A 22,760-nucleotide genomic window follows, 5' to 3' on the forward strand; every position below is an offset into this window, starting at 1 on the left:
TAAAATGACCATTCTACCCTTCACTTAAAAAGATCTTAAATTGACTATCACTATCGCCCGATACTCTCCAAATTCAAGATATCCATCGTTGTACATCATTTGACACCTCCAAACCCCATCAAAACCTCTTGATGGACAATCCTTTACATTTTAGACCTTAAAATGACCATTTTACCCTTCACTTAAAAAGATTCCACATGGACCATCCTTATTGCCCGGTACTCTTCAATTTCAAAATATCCATTGGCATGCATCATCCAACACCATTAAACCCCATCAAAGCCCCTTGATTGACAATCCAACAAATTTTAGACCCTAAAATGACCATTTTACCCATCATCTATAAAGATTCCAAACTGAGGGCTCTTATTGGCCGCTACTCTCCTATTTCAAGATTTGCATTACGGTACACCCTTCAATACACCTAGACCACATCATCACCTTCCTAAACACCTGGATAAATCCTCATCCGTTTTAAATCCAAAATGACTATTTTACCCTTCCACTAAGAAAAATCCCGATTCAACAGCTCTTGTTGCTCGACACACTCCAAATCATGATTTCTCACGCTAGCACACTCCTCGAGGCCATCAAACCCTATCATTGCCCTTTTCGAACACCTTAGAACCCCCTTGGAAAATTTCATTACAAAATTCCCCATTTTACCCCTCCATCTACGAAGATTTTAATTCGGGCGATGTCGTTGTTCGAGATAAACCCTAACATCTTGAGTTTTAACCTCAACCCTTGAATCCTACACATCAAACCCCTTGGATTTGCCCTTTCATTACAAAACCCCCTTTTTTCACTTAAGTCCTTGCACATTTCTAGAAACCACCTAAAGCCTCCACTAAACCTAGAATCAATCCTTGCCCTAGATTTGAGCCCCCCTTGCTTCTCCACCCTAGGATTGGCCTAACCCTCACTTCCACATCCCAAAACCCTAAATTTTAAAACACTAGCTACTACCTCTTCATTTCCCCCTCAAATTCAAAATTTAAATTGAAATTTAAAACTCCCCCTTTTTAGGCCATTAATAGGGAGACAAGCGGGAAACTTTTGAGGGAAGTTGTCTCCTTGCCTTAAATTCGGTCAAAAGGAAAAAGAGTAATCTAGGAAGCCCCCATCCCTTAGGTTAGGATCGAACCATCCCAGTCGTCCATCTCTTTTGAAAACCAAGCCCAAAACCCTAATCTCCCACACTTAAACCCAAACCAAAACTCTCCAAATTCAGTCCAAGTTTAACCAAACCCTAAACTAAAGCCAATTCAGTTCTAATGAAACTAAACCATCCCAACTGAACCAAACCAAACCGATGCTGTCTCTATTCGGTTTTGAAAATAACATAAACAAAAAACCTAGATAAAACCTAATTGAACCAACCTAACAAGGGGGGACTGTCATTCACAACACAAGAGACCACCGAACTCTCCCTCTAATTGATCTCTTCTCCCTCAAGCTCTTTGCATCTCTCTCATTATCTTCCTCTACCATGAAAACCCCATGAAAAACCAAATGAACATACTGGCACTCATCCCTCCCTCTCATCTTCTTCCTCCTCTAATCTCCCAACCTCCATGACCGAGAGCTTCCTTCTCCTCCCTCTAACATTTTTAACTTGAACCTAATAACCATCAAACTTCAGCCATCCTCCATCCCTTTCAATCTCCAACCCAAAAATTAAAGAAAAAAGAAGACGAACAAGAAGAAGAAAGAAGAAGAACAAAGGAGGGAAGACACTCTAAGGTCTCCACCGTATTCAGCCAAGAAGGAAGAGGGGACGTCCTACCTCAGTTTGTACATCCATCAAAAGCATTCTCAAAACAGTCCCAACATTCTCTAAGACCTCCACTATATTCTCTAAGGTCTCCACCATATTATGCGATCTATGTTTCTTTTCTTTTATTTTTTTGTTGTTCTCTATTTCGTTCAATGATGGATGAAGTTGATAGATAGAATTTGGTTTTCCTATGTTTGTTTAGTGTGGATTCTTTTTCTTTTTTTTTTCCCTTATCAGATTAATGCATGTTGAGTGGAGTTAGTTCTGACTTGGATTTTTTTTTTCTTGAAATCAAACCTGTTTTGTTAGGTTTCTTGTGGGTTGTTATGGTTAGATTTTGTTTAAGTAATGATAGCATTGTCTTAAATATGATTTAGAGGGAAGCTTGTGGAATTTTGTGCTCCTCATGGTCCCTTCTCTCTCTACCTCAAGTAGGAATGTGGGAGGCCTTGGATAAAGAGGGGGAGGGTGTGTAGACACCCGCCCCTTTGCTCCTCTAAGGGCTTCTCAAACCCGGAAAGAGGGAAAGAAGAGATTGAATCATGTGAGAGAACACTATCTCCATGTTAACATTCTTGTTGAATTGGAGGAAGCCTTTTGTATATTGATTTAGTTATGAATTTTAACACTAGTGTTTTGGAATTGGCGTTCACAAGACAAAAGGGAGAGGGGTGCTTCATACCTTCCCTCTTCGTCCCTTGGATGCCTAGAATCATGCCTTAATCTTGGTTTAGGAGTCAACTCTTTCATTATCTTTTGTTTCTACTTGGGAGGCCCATAACTCCCTTGTTCAAGTTGTTGATGGGTGGTAGCTCCTCTCATAGCCATGAAGTGACACCCAATTTCAATGGGATGTTCACACCCTTCCAATGATATTCAGCCACATGGCGACAAAAACGCTTTATGGCACCTTGGAAACATATGTGGCAAGACCTCACTTAAATGCACCTCGACAGGTCAGCTTATGAAGCCCAAGCGAACTTTGACCTTGCTTAAGAGCACCCCCGCAGATCGGCCTGTCGGCCTAGAGTACTCACTCGATTTGACTACACCACTCTCGACCTACTTGCTCGACCTAGGTAGCCCGTGACATGAGGGACCTCTCTGACCTCAACATGCCGCTGACCTATGTGTCGTTTTTTCTCTCTTCTCCCTTCACAACAGATAGCTAGCCCAAAATGTACTTAGACACAAAGCCTACCTGGCAACGATAAGCCCACTCACCTCCACTTCTCGGGGAAGTAGATAAGGACACAAACAGTGCCGCGCAAGTCCATCCCGAAAGAAACTTAGGGATAGACACTAAAAGCCCAAATGTGTTGAACACATCTCAACCGAGCCTCGAGGTCTATATAAGGGTGAGCCTTCACCCTCAAAAGGCAAGCTCACATATCACACACACACACTCACTTTGATTCTTACTCTATTGCTTTGTTTTCTACCACCTTAGAGAGCTTGGTTCTTACTTGAACGTCGAAGTTCCTTGCCCAGGAAATCCCCTTAGGCCTTTTGACATCCTTTTTTTTGTAGATCCAATTTCTAGCTACACTTGCCAAGCTTCGAGCTATCATCAACAATAGGGATCTAACACTTTCAACCTTCATTAATTATCACCTATAGGAACTACCCAACACAAAAGGTTGTTCCCTCCTATCATCCATCATTATGTCTACTTTTAAGAACAAGGAGACTCAACCCACTGGTGGATCTTTCTCCAGGGGACAACCTCAAAACATCGAGCCTCTATGACACCGTGGGGGATTAATGGAGAGTAGTTCAAGGACCTCATGCAACCGGTGAAAAGCATGGGCTTTGCCTTCAAGCCTGGGAGGAATGCGGAGTCATAGTATAGTAGTAGCCACCTCAAGAGCCGCCTGTCGTACCAATACGTGGACAACTTCCAATGCAAAACTAGAATGTCCAACTTCCTGCACCTCAAGTAGTCCTTGTATCTCCCCCACCAGAACCTTGCTAGAACCTACACCTCAGAGCAATGGGGTCGTGCCTATGTACCCAAGGAAGGGACTAGGGTGAATGCTTCCTACGGGTCGAATAACTCACACTCCGTAGGAACTTCGAGGTAGGACAGATATAGAAGGCATCCTTGAAGTGTACATGTCAAGAGCTGACTTGTTCCTAGGGAAGATCACCGTGTTGATTCATCCAAAGATTGTGAACCTAGTTGGTTTGACACCTCAGATTCCCTAAATCTCACCAAGATGTCACCTCTCTTGCTTTAGATACTCTCGAAGGCACGCCCTAAAGACTTCAGAACATTGACCTAGAGACCTATGATGGAACCACTGACCCACTAGACAACGTCAAAAGGTTCTAGGCACTCATGCTACTACATGGGGCTTTAGAGGCAAGCATGTGCTTGGCCTTCCCAACCACACTCCGGAAAACAACTTAATTGTGATACTCAAGACTTGCACCGAGCTCCAATAAGAGCTAGGACTAGTTTAGTGACCTATTTGTGGCACACTTTGCAACAAGCCAATGACATCCAAAGATCGTTGTCTATCTAATACACATCCAATAGCTAGAGATTTAACTCAGAAGCCCTCTAGTTCTGCGACCTCGAACCAACAATAGCAGTAGTAGTATCCACCCATGGGGTTAAAGAATGTCGCCTTCAGTTCTCCCTAGCAAAGAAGCTACCCTAGAACATGACCGAATTCCTCAATTGGGATGAGAAGTACATGAACGCTGAAGAGGTCATTTGTGCATATAGTGACCAAGGGGAAAGGAAGAAAATGAAGGATCAGGACAAGGACCGAGGTGAAAGAATTGGCAAGCGAAGCTATAGTGAAGGTGTCCAAGCGATCTTGAACACCACCTAGATGACCTTGAACCTTTCCCAGAAGGTACTGTATCTACACCCCATTGAATGCCAAGAGGTGTGAGATCCTGATGCAAATCGCATGCATAATAGGTAACCTAGTGGAAAGAAACCAAGACCGGTACTACAAGTTTCACCGAACAGTTGAACACGATTCAGAGTATTGTTGGGACTTGAAGAACAAGATCCAAGTTGTTGATCTAATGCGGCTACCTTAAGCAGATCATCAAGAGAGACACCCGACCTGTCTTGCAGCCTAAAGACCGTTAAAAGGAAGTTGAGGAAAAAGCATCCACAAAAGTAATCACAATGATCATTGGTGGATGAGCAATAGCCGGGTGTAGCCAGGCCACATGAAAAGCATCAGTTCGAGAATTTCAGTCCGTAAAAGGCAGCTCACCTCTGAAGCGGTCAAAGCTAGATCAAATGATCTTGTTCAGGGGTGAAGATCTGAAGTATGTCCACTTATCTCACAACGATGCATTGATGGTAAAATGATCATAGCGAACTATGAGGCAAAGCACATTTTGATAGACAATGGTAGCTCTGTTGACATACCATTGAACAGATTCAGTGGGGACATAGTTCATCCAATTGGGAAGATCAACCTACCAATAACAACGGGGATCACGTTAAACAAGGCTACTATGATGACACAATTTTTAGTCATTGAAACACCATCACTATACAATGTTATATTAGGCTGCCCTCTTATGCATGCCCTCCGAGCTATCATTTCTACTTACCACCTTTCAATGGAACTGTGCAAGGGATTGGCGTAGTTTGGGGGGATCAACTCAAGTCAAGAAAGTATTATGTGCTAGCATTAAAAAGGAAGGAATTGTTAGCTGTTGAACTAGACTCATCATACAAGATCGGTGACAACTGATGATAGCCTATTGAGTAGGTAGGTTCAATGCCTCGCTCTAAGATCAACCCTGAAAAGAAGGTACAAATTGGCTCATTACTCTCAAATCCTCTTCGAACTGAACTGATTAGATTCCTTTGACTAAATTCTGATGTTTTTGCTTAGGTAGCCATTAGCATGCCTGGTATTGACCTACTGTTATTACTCATAAACTTAACGTGAATCTGAATTTTAGACATGTGAAATAGAAGAATAGGAATTTCACCCCAGATCAGTGGAGGACAATTGTTGAGGAGATCGAGAAACTCCTAAATGCCAATTTCATATAGGAGGTAAAGTACCTAGATTGGATAGCCAATGTGGTGCTCATCAAGAAGGGAAACAAGAAGTGGTATATGTGCATTGATTATATCGACCTAAACAAAGTTTACCCAAATGATAGTTTCCCACTCTTACAAATAGATAATCTAGTTGACACCACGATTCAAGTTGTTAAGCTTCATGATGTCTTTTTGGGCTACAACTAGATCTTTATGGACCCCTAAGAGGAGGAAAAAACTAATTTTATTACAAAAACTAGATTGTACTATTATCGAGTCATGCCCTTTAGTCTCAAGAACATCGAAGCAACTTATCAACATCCTATAAATAAAATTTTTAAGGATTTAATAGGAAAGAACATTAACATTAATGTTGATGACATGGTAGTTAATAGCAAAACTTCTAGCTCGCATATTGCCGATCTAACTGAAGTGTTTTAGGTATTGCAAGAATATAGAATGAAGCTCAACTTGAACAAGTGTATGTTCGGCATCACGTTGGGAAATTTTCTTGATTATATAGTAACTCGATATGGCATCAAAGCTAATTTCAAGAAGGTTCAAGCAATCTTGGATATGCAATTATCGAGATCCATCAAGGAGGACTAGAGACTCACTAGCCGAGATGCAACACTCAACAACTTCATGTCCAAGTCAACAGGAAGATGTCTACCCTTTTTCTAAAAAATCAAAAAGGCAAAGGACTTCTAATGCACCGAAGAATGTCAATACATGGTCAATGAACTGAAAGAGTACCTCAACTCGCTTCAGTTATTGATGAGGCCTGAGCCTGGAGATGAACTCTACTTATATTTATCTGCTAATGACAAAGTCATTAGTTCAATACTGTTTCAGACAATAAAGAAAGTGCAATGATTTGTTTATAATGTAAGTAGGGACTTACATGCCGCCGAAACTAAGTACCCGAACATTGAAAAGCTCGCCTTTGCATTGATTATCTCAGCATGGAAGCTGCAACCTTACTTTTGAGCCCACACTATCATCATACTAACCAACTAGCCATTGTGCTAAGTCCTGTAGAAACCCAAAGTATTAAGGAGACTCACTAAGTAGGTGATCAAACTTAGCAAATTTAATATCCAATTTGAGCCATAACCAGCTATCAAGGCTTTGGTCTTAGTCGACTTCACTACTAAACATACCTTCAACTTGGTGATACCAAACCCAAGCAAACCACCAAACAGCTTGGAGACATCCACCAGTGTGGAGCCTTCATCCAACTCAAAAGAACCCTAAAGCCTCCACATAGATATCTTGTCCAATTAGAAAAGTAGTGGTGCCAACCTGATTCTGCTCAAACCTGACGAAGTGAAGCTAGAATACATCCTCTAGTTCAGATTTAAGTGTCAAACAATGAATCTGAGTACGAGGCATTGATAGCTAGACTATCACTGTCCAAGGAGATCGTTGTGAAGAATATAGAAGTATGCAACAAATCCATGCTTGACATTAATCAAGTCAACGGATAGTACGAAGCTTCGATAATGATGAAGTATCTAGTGAAGGTACGAAAGCTCTTCCAGTAGTTTGGTTCATTCTCTATCCACTAAAGCTAGATGGTTCTATGGACAATGCTTGGAGGACAATTCACATCAAAGACCAATTGCGCCTTAGCATAGAGAAGGCGATAGAGGTCGAAATCACTCTAGTAAAGAGATGGAGCTGAGTTGGATCGATTCCATTCTTGGAGTACTTGTAGTAGGGAATGCTATCTGCTAATCGAGAAGATCAAGCGCAAATCTTCTCGCAACGTTATTATCAATGACCAGTTGTACCAAAAGTCCTTCATTTTTCCTTGCCTCTAATGTCTTTGACCCACCAAGGCGGAGTACGTGCTCAGAAAGATCCATGAAGGAATTTGTGGTAAATAGACCTGTTCATAGGTCGGGTAGCCCGAGCCGACCTGACCCTCGACCGGTTTTGAACATGATTTTTAGCCTACAGGCTTGACCTCAGGCCTAAAAGCCTATCTCAGGATTTGTCAAAAATGCCCAACTCGAGCCCAGCCCAGTCGAACTAGTTTCTAAAGCCTAAATCCCTATTCCCCAACTCAACTAACCTTTCCCAGTTTCCCTCTTTTCATAGTTTTGTCTTCTCATTCTCACTCTCATAGTCTCAAGCACCAGCGAACTCAGACACCTTTCTCACTTTCAAAGGTGAACTCAAGCACTATCACAACCAACCTCTCTCTCCAATGATGACCACTGACCAGGTCCTCTCTCTCTCATTATCTTCCTCTCTGTCTCTCTATCTCCGATGGTAACCACTAGGTCCTCTCTCTATCTATCTTCCTCTCTCTGTCTCTCTACCTCTGGAGTATGTCTTTTCTCCCCCTCTCTCTCTCTCTCTATCTATCTTCCTCTCACTACCTCTTTGTTTCTGGTGGTAACCACTGACCAACTCTCTCTCTAGAACAAGCTTAAGTCCAAATTGTGGCCTACTAGCAATGAGTAGCTCGCTACCACAATGCCCGAATCAAGAGCATTGCTTCCAAGTTGGTGATCCAGTACTTCGGAAGGTCATGGTACCCAATTCGAGTTTTGGGAAACTCAATCCGAACTGGAAAGAACCCTACAAAGTTGTCAAGGCAATAGGTGGGAAGGTTGGTACCCCATACATGAAACACCAAAAACCTTAAAGGGTATTATATTTAAAGTTTTGAGCTCGCTTCACCAATTCGATTTATTTCATAATCTTAACCAATTAATTTCAGTTCGATTTATTTTGCCAAACTCGGCTCGACCTTGTGAGTTGGAAGACTCAAACCGGTTTTAGTTAACACTAGGTTGGGTAACTTGGCCCTAATTGGCCAGGATATCTCGGGTGAAGAACTACCAAACTACCTGAAAGCTGCTTACGTGACCTTTGCTTATGCAACCCTGCTTTGCATAACCTTGGTCAGGAAACGTTATGGCTAACTCGACTAGCTCGGATTCATATCAATCATTCAAAAGACAAAAAGGCATAAAAGAAAAGGCTTGCACATTTCATTGTTGATAAAATTCTTCTAGTACATAGCCAAAAAAAGAAAAGGAAAGAAAAAGTTGAGCTCTGAGCATAGGATACATCAGTTCATATTTATAAAGAGCAAAGAAAAGAGGCAAATGGTCAAGGCAAACATCACTGGGAGCACATCATTGGCAACCACCTCGTCACCCCGGTCCTCGTATCCTCCACCTCCTCAGAGTCCTCTTTGTTTGCCTTCTTCAGCACCTCTCGGTAACGACTGACAACTTTAACTTTCCTAGGTCACACTCCAGGAACGTGTCCATGATCTATCGACAGATTTTGAAGCCCTTATTCATGTAGGTAGAAGCATACTCATCCCAATCGACCTGGAACTCCTTTGGGGCGGTGTACTACTAGATGGTTTTATCCTTGGCCACTTTCAACTCCTAGCTAAGCTTCATCCTCCCATACACAGTTTAGCCTCCTTTTGCTCAAGTTCACTAATGAGTATGGCCATACTCTTCTCGGCATTGGCCAACTTCTCCAACAACTTGGCCTTTCTCTTGCCTCTCCTGCTCCAAAGCAGCAAGACTAGACTCCACCTCAACTCGAAGAACTTCCACTTGGGCCTTTAGAGCCTCGAACACCTTGGCCACCTTCAATTTTCCTCGGGAGTCCTCTACGTCTTTCCTCATAGCCTCATATTGGCAGGAGCACGAGTTTACTTTTCCTATTGGTGCCCATCAAAGAGGACAAGGGGCACTTGGCTGCTTAACTCCTTTACATACTTGGAGAGGAGGACCCCCTTATATAGATCGAGCACAACTCTCGGATCCCAAACTTTGTCAGTAGTCTTCACTAATCACCTTGGGTTAAACACTAGTGCCTACTCAGCTGCACACTACTCTCCCACACCAACAAAGGGGCTTGATGTGTCATCCATCTCTGTACTGGGGGCTATAGAGACTTGCTCAGCAAGGTGGACCTCCGAATTGACGGACTCTGTGTTCCCCCTCCTGGGCACATCCTTCAGCCTTTCTTGACATTGTCAATGTCAATGTCGATGACCTCTACATCTACTTGCTCAGCCAACCTAGGCTCATCGTCCACAACCCCATAAGAACTGCCCTTCTTGACCTTCCTCTTGTTCTTTCTAAGGGCATTAAAGACTCCAACGCTATTGACATGTGGCATCTCTCCTACAAGAAATAATATGCGTCATATCGCACTACAAGGTAAGCCTAAGGTAAAACAACGAAAAAAATCCAAGCATGGAGAGGCAACCTACCCGCTGGATTGAGACTGGCCTAAACCAACATCTGCTCAACCAAATAATCCAAGGTGAAGAGCTACCCTCCTTCGGTTGGAATAGAGAAAAACTTTCCCTTCCAATCTGATATCTTAGAGAGGCCATCTGGTAGCTTATGTTTAGAGCAAAATGATAGGGAGAAGAAGCCCTCCTCACTAGAAAGCTTCTTTATATGACAAATCCCTACAAAATTTTTGAAATACTGGCCCAAGGTGATGTCATAATAGTTCAAGACTTTTGAGATGAAAAGGTGGAGAGAAAATCTAAGCCTGACATTGAAATACACATAGACCACTCCCTAACACATGGTACCACTCCTTAATACACCAAAGGTTAGCGAGAGTAAGTCAAGTTTGGACAAACTCTGACTTCTTTCTTGAGGACGAGGCCCTTTTATGGGAACCTCGATGCTCTTGGACTGAGGGCCCTTTCTCAACCTAGGCGCCAGCTCGCTCCTCACACTCAAACCCAAAACTAGACATAATTGTAAAGAAGAGAAGGAAACTCACCAAGAAAGGCTAAGGGACCAAATCGACCTAGCTCTAACTGTATTCTCCCACCACACGTTGATCTCTTCAACCTCTCTACAACGCTCCTCCACAGTGAACAAGTGCAAATGGACCCCCTTGGCCTCACTATTTATAAATGGGGATAGCGGATCATTTACGGTTGAGGTATCTTTGATCTAATAGTCTAAAAGTTAGCGACGATTCATCTATTAAGGTCCAAATTTAGATTAGCATATTTTCTGGCATTTGTGAAAGCTAATTTTTGCATGAAATCCATGCGGAAGGCGACATGACTTGCTAGACAATCCCAAACCGGTGTGAATCCATGACATTTTGAGAACTCGACCCAAGCCAAACGACTTCCATCACTTGAGCTATTCACCTTGAGATTGGAAGTGAGGGGTAATTGATGAGGGACGATTTATCCCTCCAATGATATTCGATCACATGGCAACAACTTTATGACACCTCAATAACACATGGCAAGACCCTACTTGAACGCACCCCGACAAATTGACCTATTGGCCTAAAGCACTCACTCGGTTTGACTATACTCTCAACCTACTTGTTAGACCTGGGCAGCCCACAACCTAAAGCACTCACTCGGTTTGCATATGGCACGTTTTCACTCTTCTCCATTCACACCAGATAACTGGCCCGAAAGATAAATGGACACAATGCCTACTTGGCAACAATAAGCCCGCTCACCCCACTTCGTGGGGAAGTGAATAGGAACACCTGCAGTGCCTGAACATGTAAGACACGTCTCAGCCAAGCCTCGAGGTCCATATAAGGTAAGCCTTCACCCTCAAAAGGAACGCTTACATATATGCATACACACTCTCGCTTTGATTCCTGCCCTATTGCTTTCTACCGCCTTGAAGAGCTCGATACTCACTTGAACGTCGAAGTTCCTGGTCTCGAAAATCCCCCCAAGCCCTTTGACATCATTTTTCTTGCAGATCTAGTTTCCAATTACACTTGTTGAGCTTCAAGCTGTCATCGATAGTAGGGATCCAACACTTTTGACCTTCATCAACATCATAGGTGAGTATGTAATGTTAGTTTCAGATTTCTACCAAGTCATCTACTTTTGTGCAAGTGTCCAGAGTGGGTTGAGGTTTGTCTTAAGAATCAATGAAAATATTTTAGTTTAGCCGATTTAGCCTTTTCACATCCAACAAACCCATTAACAATATAATAGATTTGTAACCCCATATGAGGAACAGAAGATTGCCAATAATGCCTCCTTATAAAAATATTGTCTTTGTTGTGTTCCCACTCTGAAGAGATTTGGCTTTGCATACATAACCAATTTGAGTATAATAGAGAAGTGTGCATGCAACACCCATGGTCTGTAACTGCATGATCTTTAATTTGAAGTACTAGAGACATAGCAACACCACTGATAGTTTACTAGCAATAACGGCTTCATCATTTCTGATACATGCAAAATCTGTTCCCGCATTCAGTGGATAGCTCTAAAAAAGACCTAGAAACATAGTAGCCACTCTACTAGCTTTGCAACCTCTCCATATGCTTGGATTGGTTTGCTGGTTATAGTGTCAAGCGTGAAGAAAACAGGGAAAACATCAAGAGGGAACTCAATTTATAGAGTTTGCGAGCACATGATTTCTATTCAGTTAGTATATATATTAAAGGAGAGGTCAACTGCTTTATTTTTCCTATTACCAGTCGACACTGTTGGTAAACTTTTCACAATCATCAACCATTAGAGGTAACACTTTCTCAGTGTAGCATGATTTTTGAACCGCTGTTGAGACAGTCAGATCATTCAGGCAACTGATTCCATTTTACCTCAAACCCAGTCCCTGGCCAAAAACCGTTGAATTAACCAACAAACCGTTGATCCAAACAGTCAAACCGTTTAAATGGTTTTTGGCCATTTCTAAATTTTAATTATTTTTTATTTTTTAATTTATTTTGTCAAAACAGGCCATCCACTTGGACCAAACAGTTGAAACGAAACCAGTGGCCAAAACAGCCAATTAGTCTTTTGAAGTAAATATCAACTTTATATCTTAGTCTGATTTCTAATTTTCCACTAAACAAAGTGAGGGTTCTAGTTTTCTCTTTCGGTTTTTGATCAAGTAGAATGCAGATTTGGGTGAACTTGGAAATGGGAGCTGGCAATTGCTGTTCCATCATGGAGACTGGTTCAGTCAGCCGAGAAGACCGATGGACACTCCTTTCTTTTTCTCTCTTTCTCCCTATCTTTCCTTCCTCTTCATTTTTCTTTCTTATTTTCTTCTTTTCTCTCTCCTTTTTTTTCTCTTCATCCCTACACCGCAACAATTGTTAATTTTCACTGTTCGTCGTTTGACAGTTTGACTTCTTATTCCGTAGCCCTAAAGTTGATTTTGGTTTTCTCCCCTTCTTTAAATAGAAAAAGTAATACCTTAGAATCTATAAAGAAAAGCTTTCAAGTTTTCAAAACTTGTTAAAACATACAATTTAAATGCTACAGGGCAAGTTCATAATGACGTATTTTTGAATCAGGTCATGTTGGGTTCGGATTGAGACAAACCCATACCATACCTAATTCGTTGACATCCCTAGTGGTTAATGATTGTCAACTGTATTTAAGGGATTTTGCAAATATTAAAAACTGCTAAAACTCAGAGATAACTTGAGAGATTTTTCCTAATTGTTTACGGAATAAGCTTACCTACATTATATTTGTTGGATATAAACTGGTGTCATAGGGACTAGGGGTAATCTAATTCTCAGCCATCCGAAAGATGACAATTTTCAGCTTGACGGGGTTTCTTTCAACCAGCTCAAAGATGCAGATGTCACCTAATTTCAAATGGTTTTCCCGCACAAACTTACGCCAACCTTTGCATATCCTCACTGCACCATTTCCTTCAAAGAAAAGCCGGGCGGACCACGATCTCCCGTCAGAATCCTCCATTTTGATGTTCCTCTGCATCTCCTCCGTCAAATATATCCTACAGAACTCCATTGGTAGATCCTGCACGACCATGATTTCATGTTTCAGTAGATCACTATGCTACACTATTTACCTAATTAAAAAAACAAAAAAAACTTTTTAATCTCTCTACTCTATACAACCCTTTCTAAATCCATGTGAAGATTTTGCATAGATTCCCATCTGGGAATGATGTTTTTAGATATCTGTTTTAGGAATAAGCCAAGGAGCTGACCAGACTGCATCCTCTTCCTCCTCCACCAACATATGATGGACGCATAATAACCGAGACGAAAGGATTCTTGGACTTAAATGCTCTTGCAGCTTTACCAACTCTACTTCTTTCTTGGATTGTCAAACCCCTCGTTGCAAAAGCCCTAGAATCAGGGCGCCTTTTGGTTCCACTTGTGATTGCACTCTTTTTTTCCGTCTCTGCAAAACCATGCATCCCTTTGCACTCAACAATTAATCAAAAGAGATGAGATAATGCTCTAAACTCCAAATTAAAACAATAATGCAAAAACATTATCCGGAGGCCAAACCGTTTTTGCCTCCAGGTTGAAGTCATGGTTTGATTGTTCAGGTCGAGCGGTTTTTATCAAGTCAACAGTTTTTTGACCAAACCTAGAATCTTGATCGAGTGATGGTTGAAATGATTCAATTTCAACTTCGAAAGTTTCTCACTGGATTAATTCAATTCTACCTTTATGCCCAACAGAAGGAGTACTCGATGCTGGTGGATGTGGATTGCCATTGCCATGGTTCTTTGTTCCACAACTCGGCTCACTTTTCCTTGACCATCTTGGGTGATTTTCTCTTCTTCCTCTAGTCGTGCATTGATCTTCTAGTCGTTCCTTAATGACACCCTTACTGCTTGGAGTAGCTAGAGAAGCAGGGTTTCCCAGGGAAGGTGGAAAAACATCCAAGATTTCCAGAGAATCCTCTTGCAATATTTCTTCCTTTACCTTGCATGGTATCAGGCTGGTTTCTATATGATTCTCAGTACGATCACATGGATACTCTATCTCAGAGGCTGTGGTATCAAATATAAGGACATGAAAATGTGAATTCCCGTCATATCTAAAAACCAAGACGTGCCCTTCGCCTAAAGAATGATACTCTACGAACTCTTGCCAACCCTTCTGGAACCATAGTTTTCCATTCACCTTCTTCAACCCTACTCTCCATACTTTACCACTGGGAACGGTAAGGACTGCAACAGTAGAGAGATTTCCCCTCAATTTCCTCACAAACTTTTCTGGGATCACCTGTTCAAAAAAAAAAAAAGGGAGCAACTGGCTCAGTCTTCCCAGTGAGTTGAAAAGGGAGGCTCCTCCTATACAATCCGAGTTGTGTTGGGTTAAATTTGATTTAGGATCCCAAGATGGCTCTGTGGAAAAAGGACCCACAGAGCCTATGACACAGAGCAAACCTCATTTGGGGCCTACCATCTGGATCAAAACCAGGGCAAGGTTCGACACAAGACAGAGAACTGGATGGAGAGACAGCACAGTCACAGTCTAACTCTAACTCTAGATCATTGGGATTGAGATTTTTAGTACAGAGAATGGGCAGGAGGTAACGAGGCTGTAGAGGAAGAAGGGGAGTTGATGCCTCATACATTCTAAACAAACAGAAATCTCACATGGATAACATCATCGTGTACCGGTAACAAAAGCCAGAGAGAGAGAGAGAGAGAGACTTACGAGTTGTCGTTGTTGAAGAATGGAGGAATGGATTATCTTGAAGAAATGAAAACTCTTTACCCAGGAGATTGATGAAACATCGGAGCTATCTTGGCGCCTCCGGCGACGGTTCATTGTTTCTGCCAACGTATACGACGACCAACCTCCTGAAGGGCGGCGAAATCCAACCAGTAAGTCTCAGAGAGACGCTATGCTTCCATCTTTGTTAGTTGTCTCGAGAAGTTAAAAATTAACCATCATTTCAGCCAGTCTCAAGATAGACTGACAGTGAAAGAAAGAAAGTCTTGACTGTCGAGCCCTCGATCCGCAGTCATCATTTAAGCGGGGTTGTCCGTTGTCAGCATTTCCAATTTTATGCATCTGATGAAATTTAAATCGGCTGATACATTAACTAAATTCAAGTTCAGATTCAGATAAACTGATATTGATTTGCAGCCTTAACTAGATCCATGTCAGAGGAAATCCCCTGGTTCAAATATGGATGTCAGAGCAGTAGAAGATTTGTCAATCACACCAAATTAAAGGCCATTTGCCTCTCTGACATTTTTAAAGAAAAATTAAAACATTATAACCCTGTTCAACTGCATGCCAAAATTACACCTTGATGCACTCAGTTTCAACCAGATAAAAAGATCGTGCATTAATTCCTTTGATTCTACCATCCAAATAATTAATTAAGGTGATTGATTGATGAACCCAAAAAAGAAAGTTCAAAAGTAATATTTTCTGCTTTTCTACTTGAGTTCCACAGAAGTGACTTCCCCACTACCGCCAGCATCTGTTTGAGATACGTCCTCTTCTGTGATACATGGCAACGCTTTCAGCACTGTGGCTGTAGAAGGTGGAGGTGGGCGTGGTATCTGGTTAGAAAAGTGTGCGAGTTCTCCAAATCCTGCAGCCTCCCGGAAAATGTTGACACAGATTACGACCCCAGGCCCTCGGATGAACTCAAAATTGCAGGCATCACCTTGTACTATGTTGTTGGCTTTCCGAAAGGCAGGCCACCCGCCTGAAATATCAGCTCGGCCATCGCTCCTTGGATGAACTCTGACGCTCCACGACCTCCCCCGAGGATCCCAAAGCATGGCTTTCCCCTCGCTTGTCAGCCCTACCTCTTTCGTCACCGCCTTTGGAATCATCTTCATTAATTTCGTGCACCACCATAAACAGAAGAAATTCAAATTGGGTGAGACATTTGAAACAACAATATATAAGCATCTTTCCTCTGACAGTCCAAAGATGAATATCGAAAATTAGAAGTTTAGGACCAAAACGCACCATGTGACTTCTGCTAGTCTTGCCACACAGTGATGCAAACTGTGGGAATTCTGTTTTGTACGAAGAGGCTGCTTTAATCGCCTCGTTTCTTGGTTGCCTCCTTGGTGTAGCACGGCCAACTGCGTCCATATATATCATGAATATGAGAAGCGTTGCATGGATAACGACTGTCAGTGTTGTGCTGAAGAAAAACTTACCACCATTACCTTTACTAGTAGAAACAATTGCTTTGGTGGTGGATTTGGTCTTTGTTTTGCCTTGCTTTTTGTTCTTTGGCCGGAGATTATTACTCTGACCACTCTGAGTGGTAGTGGTTGTCTGAGCTGACGATGAAGAAAGCAGAAAAGGCAATTCCTTTTCGCAAGAGCTCGTGTCGTATATTTTAACAGTGAATCTGGAATCACCATGATAGCTGAAAACTAAGAGGTCCCCTGCCACCAATCGATGATGTTTCACAAATCTCTGCCAACCCTTTTCAAAGTAGAATTGTTTTTCAATCCTTTTCACCCTTACAGACCAAAGTTTTCCGGTTGGACTTCTGAGGATGGATGTTTCGGGCACTGATCCACAGAAATGCTTCATGAAAGGTGGCGGTATCCTCTACAAAAATTAAAAGGAAAAATGAAGAAAATGTCAAATTAAATACAACATATAGGAGCTACACGTACAAAAGAAAATCCTCTCTTCTCACCAGCAGTCTGGAGAAGTTGGGGGCGATCAAAACTTTGAAGAAGGAAGGCCTGTTGCGTCGATGGTTTGTCATTCTACGTATTTTTGTTTCAGCAATTGGTCTAGGCTGTCGCAGCTTTTTAGTCACTGGGGGCATTTCCACCATGAAAGCACTCTATGCATGTATATATATATATATATATATAGAGAGAGAGAGAGAGAGAGAGAGAGAGACTATAGTAATGGCAAAACCAAGAGGAAGTCGCCTCTCCTCCTCGAAGCAAGACCGGCTTTATAATAATAATACTCATGGCAGTGGCACGCTCATCATCCATCAGGGCGTCCAAAATCCAGACCGTTGCTGGGTTCCTTGGTTCTCCCTGCAGTGACTGTTAGAAGTTCAACGGTCGGGTATATCACATCAAAACTGAAAGGTTTGAAACCATCGGATTGGAATTAACGTTAATGATACCCGCCATGCATGCACAGATTTTGGTTTTAACGGTCGAGAAAATAAATTAGGCAATTGTGGCATCAACGGTCGAATGATTCATACTCCCTTCACCAGTCTAATTAGTCTTCATAATATCAAAATCAGTCAATTGCGGCACCATCGCTCCTTGGATTGACAACAAATTAGTGGGTGCATCGATCTGCATATTCTTTGTTGCAGAAATCTCTGTATGCAATATGCTCCTCAAAGGGATCAAAGAACGGTCACAACTAAGGCACCCCAACATCCAAAACCAGCCATGAGCTCTTTCTCATTCACCATTCATCACTGTTAGCGTGCTACCTATAATAGATGAATTTGGATTCAGTCCTCACACCATTGTCACAGCACCTTCCAACTGCATGCGGAGTTAAACAAGAAAATGAGGTGGGAATAGAAGAGGTATGCTGTGTAGTAAAATGGGGTGGGAACGTTTGGGTCTATTGTAGATTTTTTTTTAAAGAAAAATTAAACAAAATTTTTAATTTTGGGAGTTGGAGGAACATTAAAACTGATCCTTTTTAACATTTTAGTTCAAATTTTGGGTGCCAAGTACCACTTTATTATATTTTTTACCTTACCTCTACTTATGTCATATTTAATTGGGCAAAATTCAAATGGATTCTAAGTTTGGAGACGAGATCTAGTCGTCTTTGTAAAGCGCTCCTCACACCAACCTCACAGCACAGCATGTATACTTGTGTGTTATTATTATTCATGAGAGATTTTTTCAATATATACACGGTTGGAATGGCTGAGGTCAATTTGAGGAGGGCTTTGTAAGGAGCAGACTCCAATTCCTAACCCTTACATTGTTTTTGGATTTTTATTGTTAGATAAACTTCTATTAATTTTTCCATAATGTTTGTTAATTTTTATTATTCTAAATTATATTTAAATGAATTTTATTTTTTTGTTAGATAAACTTGTTTTGATTTTTATTAGATTTAATTTTATTAGTTTTTATTAGATACATTTGTTTTGATTTTTAATAATTTTTATTGGATTTAATTCTTTTTTATTTATTTTAAGTAGAATTTAAAATAAAATGACCCAGTTAGCAAATCCGTATATATACCTAATAAAAATTGGGCCTAAAACGATCCATTTAAATCATCATCTTCGAAACCAAATTAAGTCACTGCAATACCCATTCGAACAACCATTATAGCCTTGCATTGAGAATATTTTTCCATGAAGTAAAACATACAAGCATGGAAATGTTTCCGATGCAAGGCTGTAAAGACTGTTCGAACGGTGTTTGAACAGGACTTGCACTAACTGAAGCCGATCTCGATTCAGTCGGTGCAAGGCCTGTTCGAAAACCTTTATAGCCTTGCATTGGGAATATCTCCCATGAAAGGCTGTAAAGGTTGTTCGAAGGGCCCTGCACTGACTGAAGCCGATCTCATCTTCTTCACTCAATTTGAAAATCAAAAAAAAAAATTAATTTCGTGAATCCTCAAAGTAAACAGAGCCCAGAGCCTAGAGGTCAATCTCAATTGAGCCATCCACAATGAATTTGAATACTTGTACTCTCTTCCAACACCAAGCCAACAACATCACTTTTATCTTTTTTCTGTTTTTTATTCTCAAAACTCCAACATTTTGAGCATCAATTTCTTTGAACCTGACACTAAGTTCTTTTAGGCTATGTTTGGTTTGAAGGAAAAGATGAGGAAAGGAAGGAAAAGGGAGGGAAACCTACACAAATTGCCTTTCCCAACTTTTTCCTTTAAACTAAAAGCAGCCTTATTGATCCATATAAATATTTTCAGTTCAAACCAAGTTCCATCTCCCCATTCCCATGAATCTGACAAATATATGCCCATGATTTCATTCCAAAATCTCACCTTTGTTTTATATTATATTTTTTGCAAGATATACATCTGGCTGTGTATGGGTTATGGTTGAATTGATCCCGCATGTCACCTTTGCGCCCGTCTTATCTCTTCGGCCATGTTGGCCCCACGTAGGATGGATAAGCACAACCAAGAAAGGAGAACCATGTATGGATAAGGAGGATAGTTCCGTCGAGGATTAAGACTTATCTTGAAGACCTCGACGAACAACCTTATCCCCGACAACTCCAGAAGCCTCATCCAAATAGGATACGGATTCTCAGCTATAAGTAGGTAACCCTCACTCGAGGTAAGGAACTTTTGATTCTTCAGCCTCCATATTGTTACTCTCCCTCTATTCAAATCAGCACGTTTCTCTCAACTACTCGGCCCGACCATCCATCTCCCATTACTGACTTGAGCGTTGGAGTGCCTACCCGAGGAACAACTCTTTGGGCCTCTGATCACTTTCTTGTTTCAGATCTCACTGCATGAATTCGTCTTTCCACCTCGGCTTCGCTAGTTGATAAGATTATTTGACTGCGATCTTGACTTGAGACACCTCGGATCAGACAACATCAACTGCTTATATACAAAATGTCTTAAAATTTCTCCTAAAGGGTTTAGATTATGTTTTCATGGAATCCACGTGTAGACAGGTAAAGAAATGCAACTCCATTGTTCATTCAAACTAACAAAATATTTGAAGTTTTGGTTTTTCTTTTGCTTTACTCAATACTCCATCTTAATTGGTTCATAATCGATGAAACTCAAATCTTGATTGTTGTTGCCTATTGGTAAATCTTTGGATTAATTTATTGAATTTAGTATAATAAACTGTATAAAAATAGAAATTGTAATTGTATATATTAATTTTAATATGCAATGAAATACAGAGAGCTTTGTTTTGTTTTTAGTTTTAATTTTTCTTTCACTCCTCATGATTCTTGCAAATCAAGAAAAGATATAAATAGTAATGTGGTCCATTTCTATGACGTTTCTGGAAAAGAAAGCAAAACGATGAACACATTTAGAATCTCTCTCCAGGGAAAATGTTTGGCATACTCCAAAGGGACCCACACAGCTGTGCAAGCAACTCTGTAAAACCTGGTGCACTAAGATTCAGGATCTATGCTTGGCCAACATGCAACTATTCTTTCACAGAAAAGTAATCTCACCATTTTCTTTACACCTAATTTGTATGGTATATTGGAGGCGAGAGAGTTACAAATTCATCCTGTGGGCATTATGTAGTATTTATGAAAAATTTTAGGAGAGGCTTAAATATTTTACCCTATAGCAGAACATTTCTCTCACATGTGATTGGACATTTATAAAATTATATAGATTTAAAAAACAGCAGGGGTCAATTCTGTTCAGTTTCATGGCAGAACCTAAAACTTACCTTGTAGGGGTTGGTTCCAAGTTTTTAGAACTAGAACCTACCCTATAATGGCCAGTTTTAGGGTGGGTTCTGGCCTTGGTAGTTCTGAGGTCACCCTCTTCAAAAAAAAAAAAAAAAGCAGGTTCTTTAATAATTTGATTTTCAATAAATATAATATATATACCATATATAAAAGTGTGGATGTAGAGTGAATTTTTTTTTGGATTAAAATTATCCACAATTTTTTTTGTTTGAGAAAGGGTATAAAAGTCATTTTATTACAACATTAATGTCAGCTTTAATGGCTACTAAATTGTTTATATTTGTGTATTTAGTCTATTTCTAATGGTAAGGGTTGAAAGCGTAACTTCAATTATTACTTTCCACCCATTTAATCCCCTCTCATTAAGGTGGTGTTCAATATCATGGTTATCCATGATATATTGTATTTCAAAACACACTACAGCTATTTCCATCATTCAGTTCAATATAGTGTGGACCGAACCACAATATCTCGTGGAATAGTCCACACTATATCGCAAAATCTCTTCCACGGGTAAGAATCGTGGAATGCTCCACACAATCGTGATCCCTACTTCGCATCATTATTCCACCCTAATAAATATTATTGTTATAGCTCTTTTTTTGAGGAAACCATTGTAGCTCTTGGTCTCCCATCAGCCTGCCTTGCCGCTAGAAGAAGGTGGCCAACACTAGTCAAAGTTACCCTAGTTCATTGAGCATCTGGTCATCAATTATTTGAATAGATGTTCATCTGGATTTTTCTTTTATCACAGATGTTTATTTGGGATTGAACCACCGTTATCTTGTGTCAATACATTGAACAGTTGGTCCGTTCTGACAGAAAAAAATAAAACAGATAAAAAGCGATCAAAACTGTTGAATGGTTCAATCGCTTGGATCAACAGTTTGCTGACCAAATCAACGTTTTTTGGCCAAAATTCGGTTTTGGCAAAAAATGGAACTGGTCATCTTACCGATTCCTAGCTTTTTCGGTTCAAACATTCGAAAACAATGGTCGACCCATTCTGATAGAAAAAAAATAAAAAAATAATACAATAATAAAAAAATGGTCAAAACAGTTGAATGGTTCGAGCAAGGTTCAAAGTGTCGACACGTATCGGCCCATATCGAATGATACGTATCATTCCAGGACCTCTCTGATATGCCCCTACAATGGGTGTATTGGAGTCTGACTGGTTCAAGGGGTGGAGGAACCCTAAACCACCCCCCTGAACTGGTTTTGAAAAAAATAAAAAAAAGTAAAAAAAAGGTATCGATTCGCCCGATATGCCGGTAGAACCTTGACAGTTTAACCGCTTGGGTCAACAATTTGCTGACTAAATCAACGTTTTATGGCCAAAATCCGATTTTGGCAAAAAACGGAACCAGTCACATGACTGGTTCCCGGTTTTTCTAGTCTGACCATTCAAACAGAACGGTCAACCCGTTTTGATAAAAAAATAAAAAATGGTTAAAACCGTTAAACGGTTCGAATGATTCAACTACCCAAGTCAACAATTTTTCTGGTCCAACCGTTTGATCCGGTCTGGTTTTGAAAACCATGGAAAAAGTAATAACATTTAATTGGATAAATGTATATTTTATTATTTATTATTTTACATAAATAAATAGTAGTAGTGTCAAATTGTCAATAACTTCATAAAACAATATTAGTAATATTATTAATAATATTTTTATTAATTAATAAGTTTTGAATATTATTAATCATGGTTAATTATTAGTAATTAGTAACAATATTATTAATTATTATCAAATATTATTATTAATATTGTTAATTATTGTTAACATTATAA

The 22,760-nt window shown here is 40.4% G+C and overlaps 2 protein-coding genes across 3 annotated transcripts; both read right to left on the reverse strand.

The window, feature by feature from the left end:
- Positions 1-13,338: 13,338 nt before the first annotated feature.
- Positions 13,339-15,371, reverse strand: LOC148849199 (B3 domain-containing transcription factor VRN1-like). The gene is made up of 4 exons (XM_088951450.1): positions 15,258-15,371; positions 14,255-14,819; positions 13,787-14,001; positions 13,339-13,593 (listed from the first exon to the last, which is right to left on the reverse strand). Exons 1-4 carry the CDS (start codon positions 15,369-15,371, stop codon positions 13,339-13,341), a joined length of 1,149 nt encoding a protein of 382 aa, XP_088807576.1.
- Positions 15,372-15,765: 394 nt separating this feature from the next.
- On the reverse strand, positions 15,766-17,473 carry LOC148849200 (putative B3 domain-containing protein Os03g0621600). Of its 2 annotated transcripts, none has more exons than XM_088951452.1 (4): positions 17,227-17,473; positions 16,742-17,135; positions 16,536-16,654; positions 15,766-16,396 (listed from the first exon to the last, which is right to left on the reverse strand). In XM_088951452.1, exons 1-4 carry the CDS (start codon positions 17,368-17,370, stop codon positions 15,992-15,994), a joined length of 1,062 nt encoding a protein of 353 aa, XP_088807578.1. In that variant the 5' UTR covers positions 17,371-17,473; the 3' UTR covers positions 15,766-15,991. The 2 variants fall into 2 exon arrangements, with proteins under 2 accessions (XP_088807578.1, XP_088807577.1); XM_088951451.1 differs by having other exon boundaries at positions 16,733-17,135.
- Between the last annotated feature and the right edge of the window lie 5,287 nt (positions 17,474-22,760).

Source organism: Nelumbo lutea, chromosome 6, assembly GCF_056320005.1.
Source record: "Nelumbo lutea isolate HS-2025 chromosome 6, American lotus-T2T, whole genome shotgun sequence".
NCBI classification, from domain to species: Eukaryota; Viridiplantae; Streptophyta; class Magnoliopsida; order Proteales; family Nelumbonaceae; genus Nelumbo; species Nelumbo lutea.

Coding starts and splice junctions, on each gene's coding strand:
- LOC148849199 (XM_088951450.1), bottom strand. CDS start 15,371: ATGAACCGTCGCCGGAGGCGCCAAGATAGCTCCGATGTTTCATCAATC. Junction 14,820..15,257: donor TTCTTCAACAACGACAACTC/GTAAGTCTCTCT, acceptor TTTTTTGAACAG/GTGATCCCAGAAAAGTTTGT. Junction 13,594..13,786: donor GAGGAAGAGGATGCAGTCTG/GTCAGCTCCTTG, acceptor ATGGTCGTGCAG/GATCTACCAATGGAGTTCTG.
- LOC148849200 (XM_088951451.1), bottom strand. CDS start 17,370: ATGGTGGAAATGCCCCCAGTGACTAAAAAGCTGCGACAGCCTAGACCA. Junction 17,136..17,226: donor CCAACTTCTCCAGACTGCTG/GTGAGAAGAGAG, acceptor TAATTTTTGTAG/AGGATACCGCCACCTTTCAT. Junction 16,655..16,732: donor TACTAGTAAAGGTAATGGTG/GTAAGTTTTTCT, acceptor ATATGGACGCAG/TTGGCCGTGCTACACCAAGG.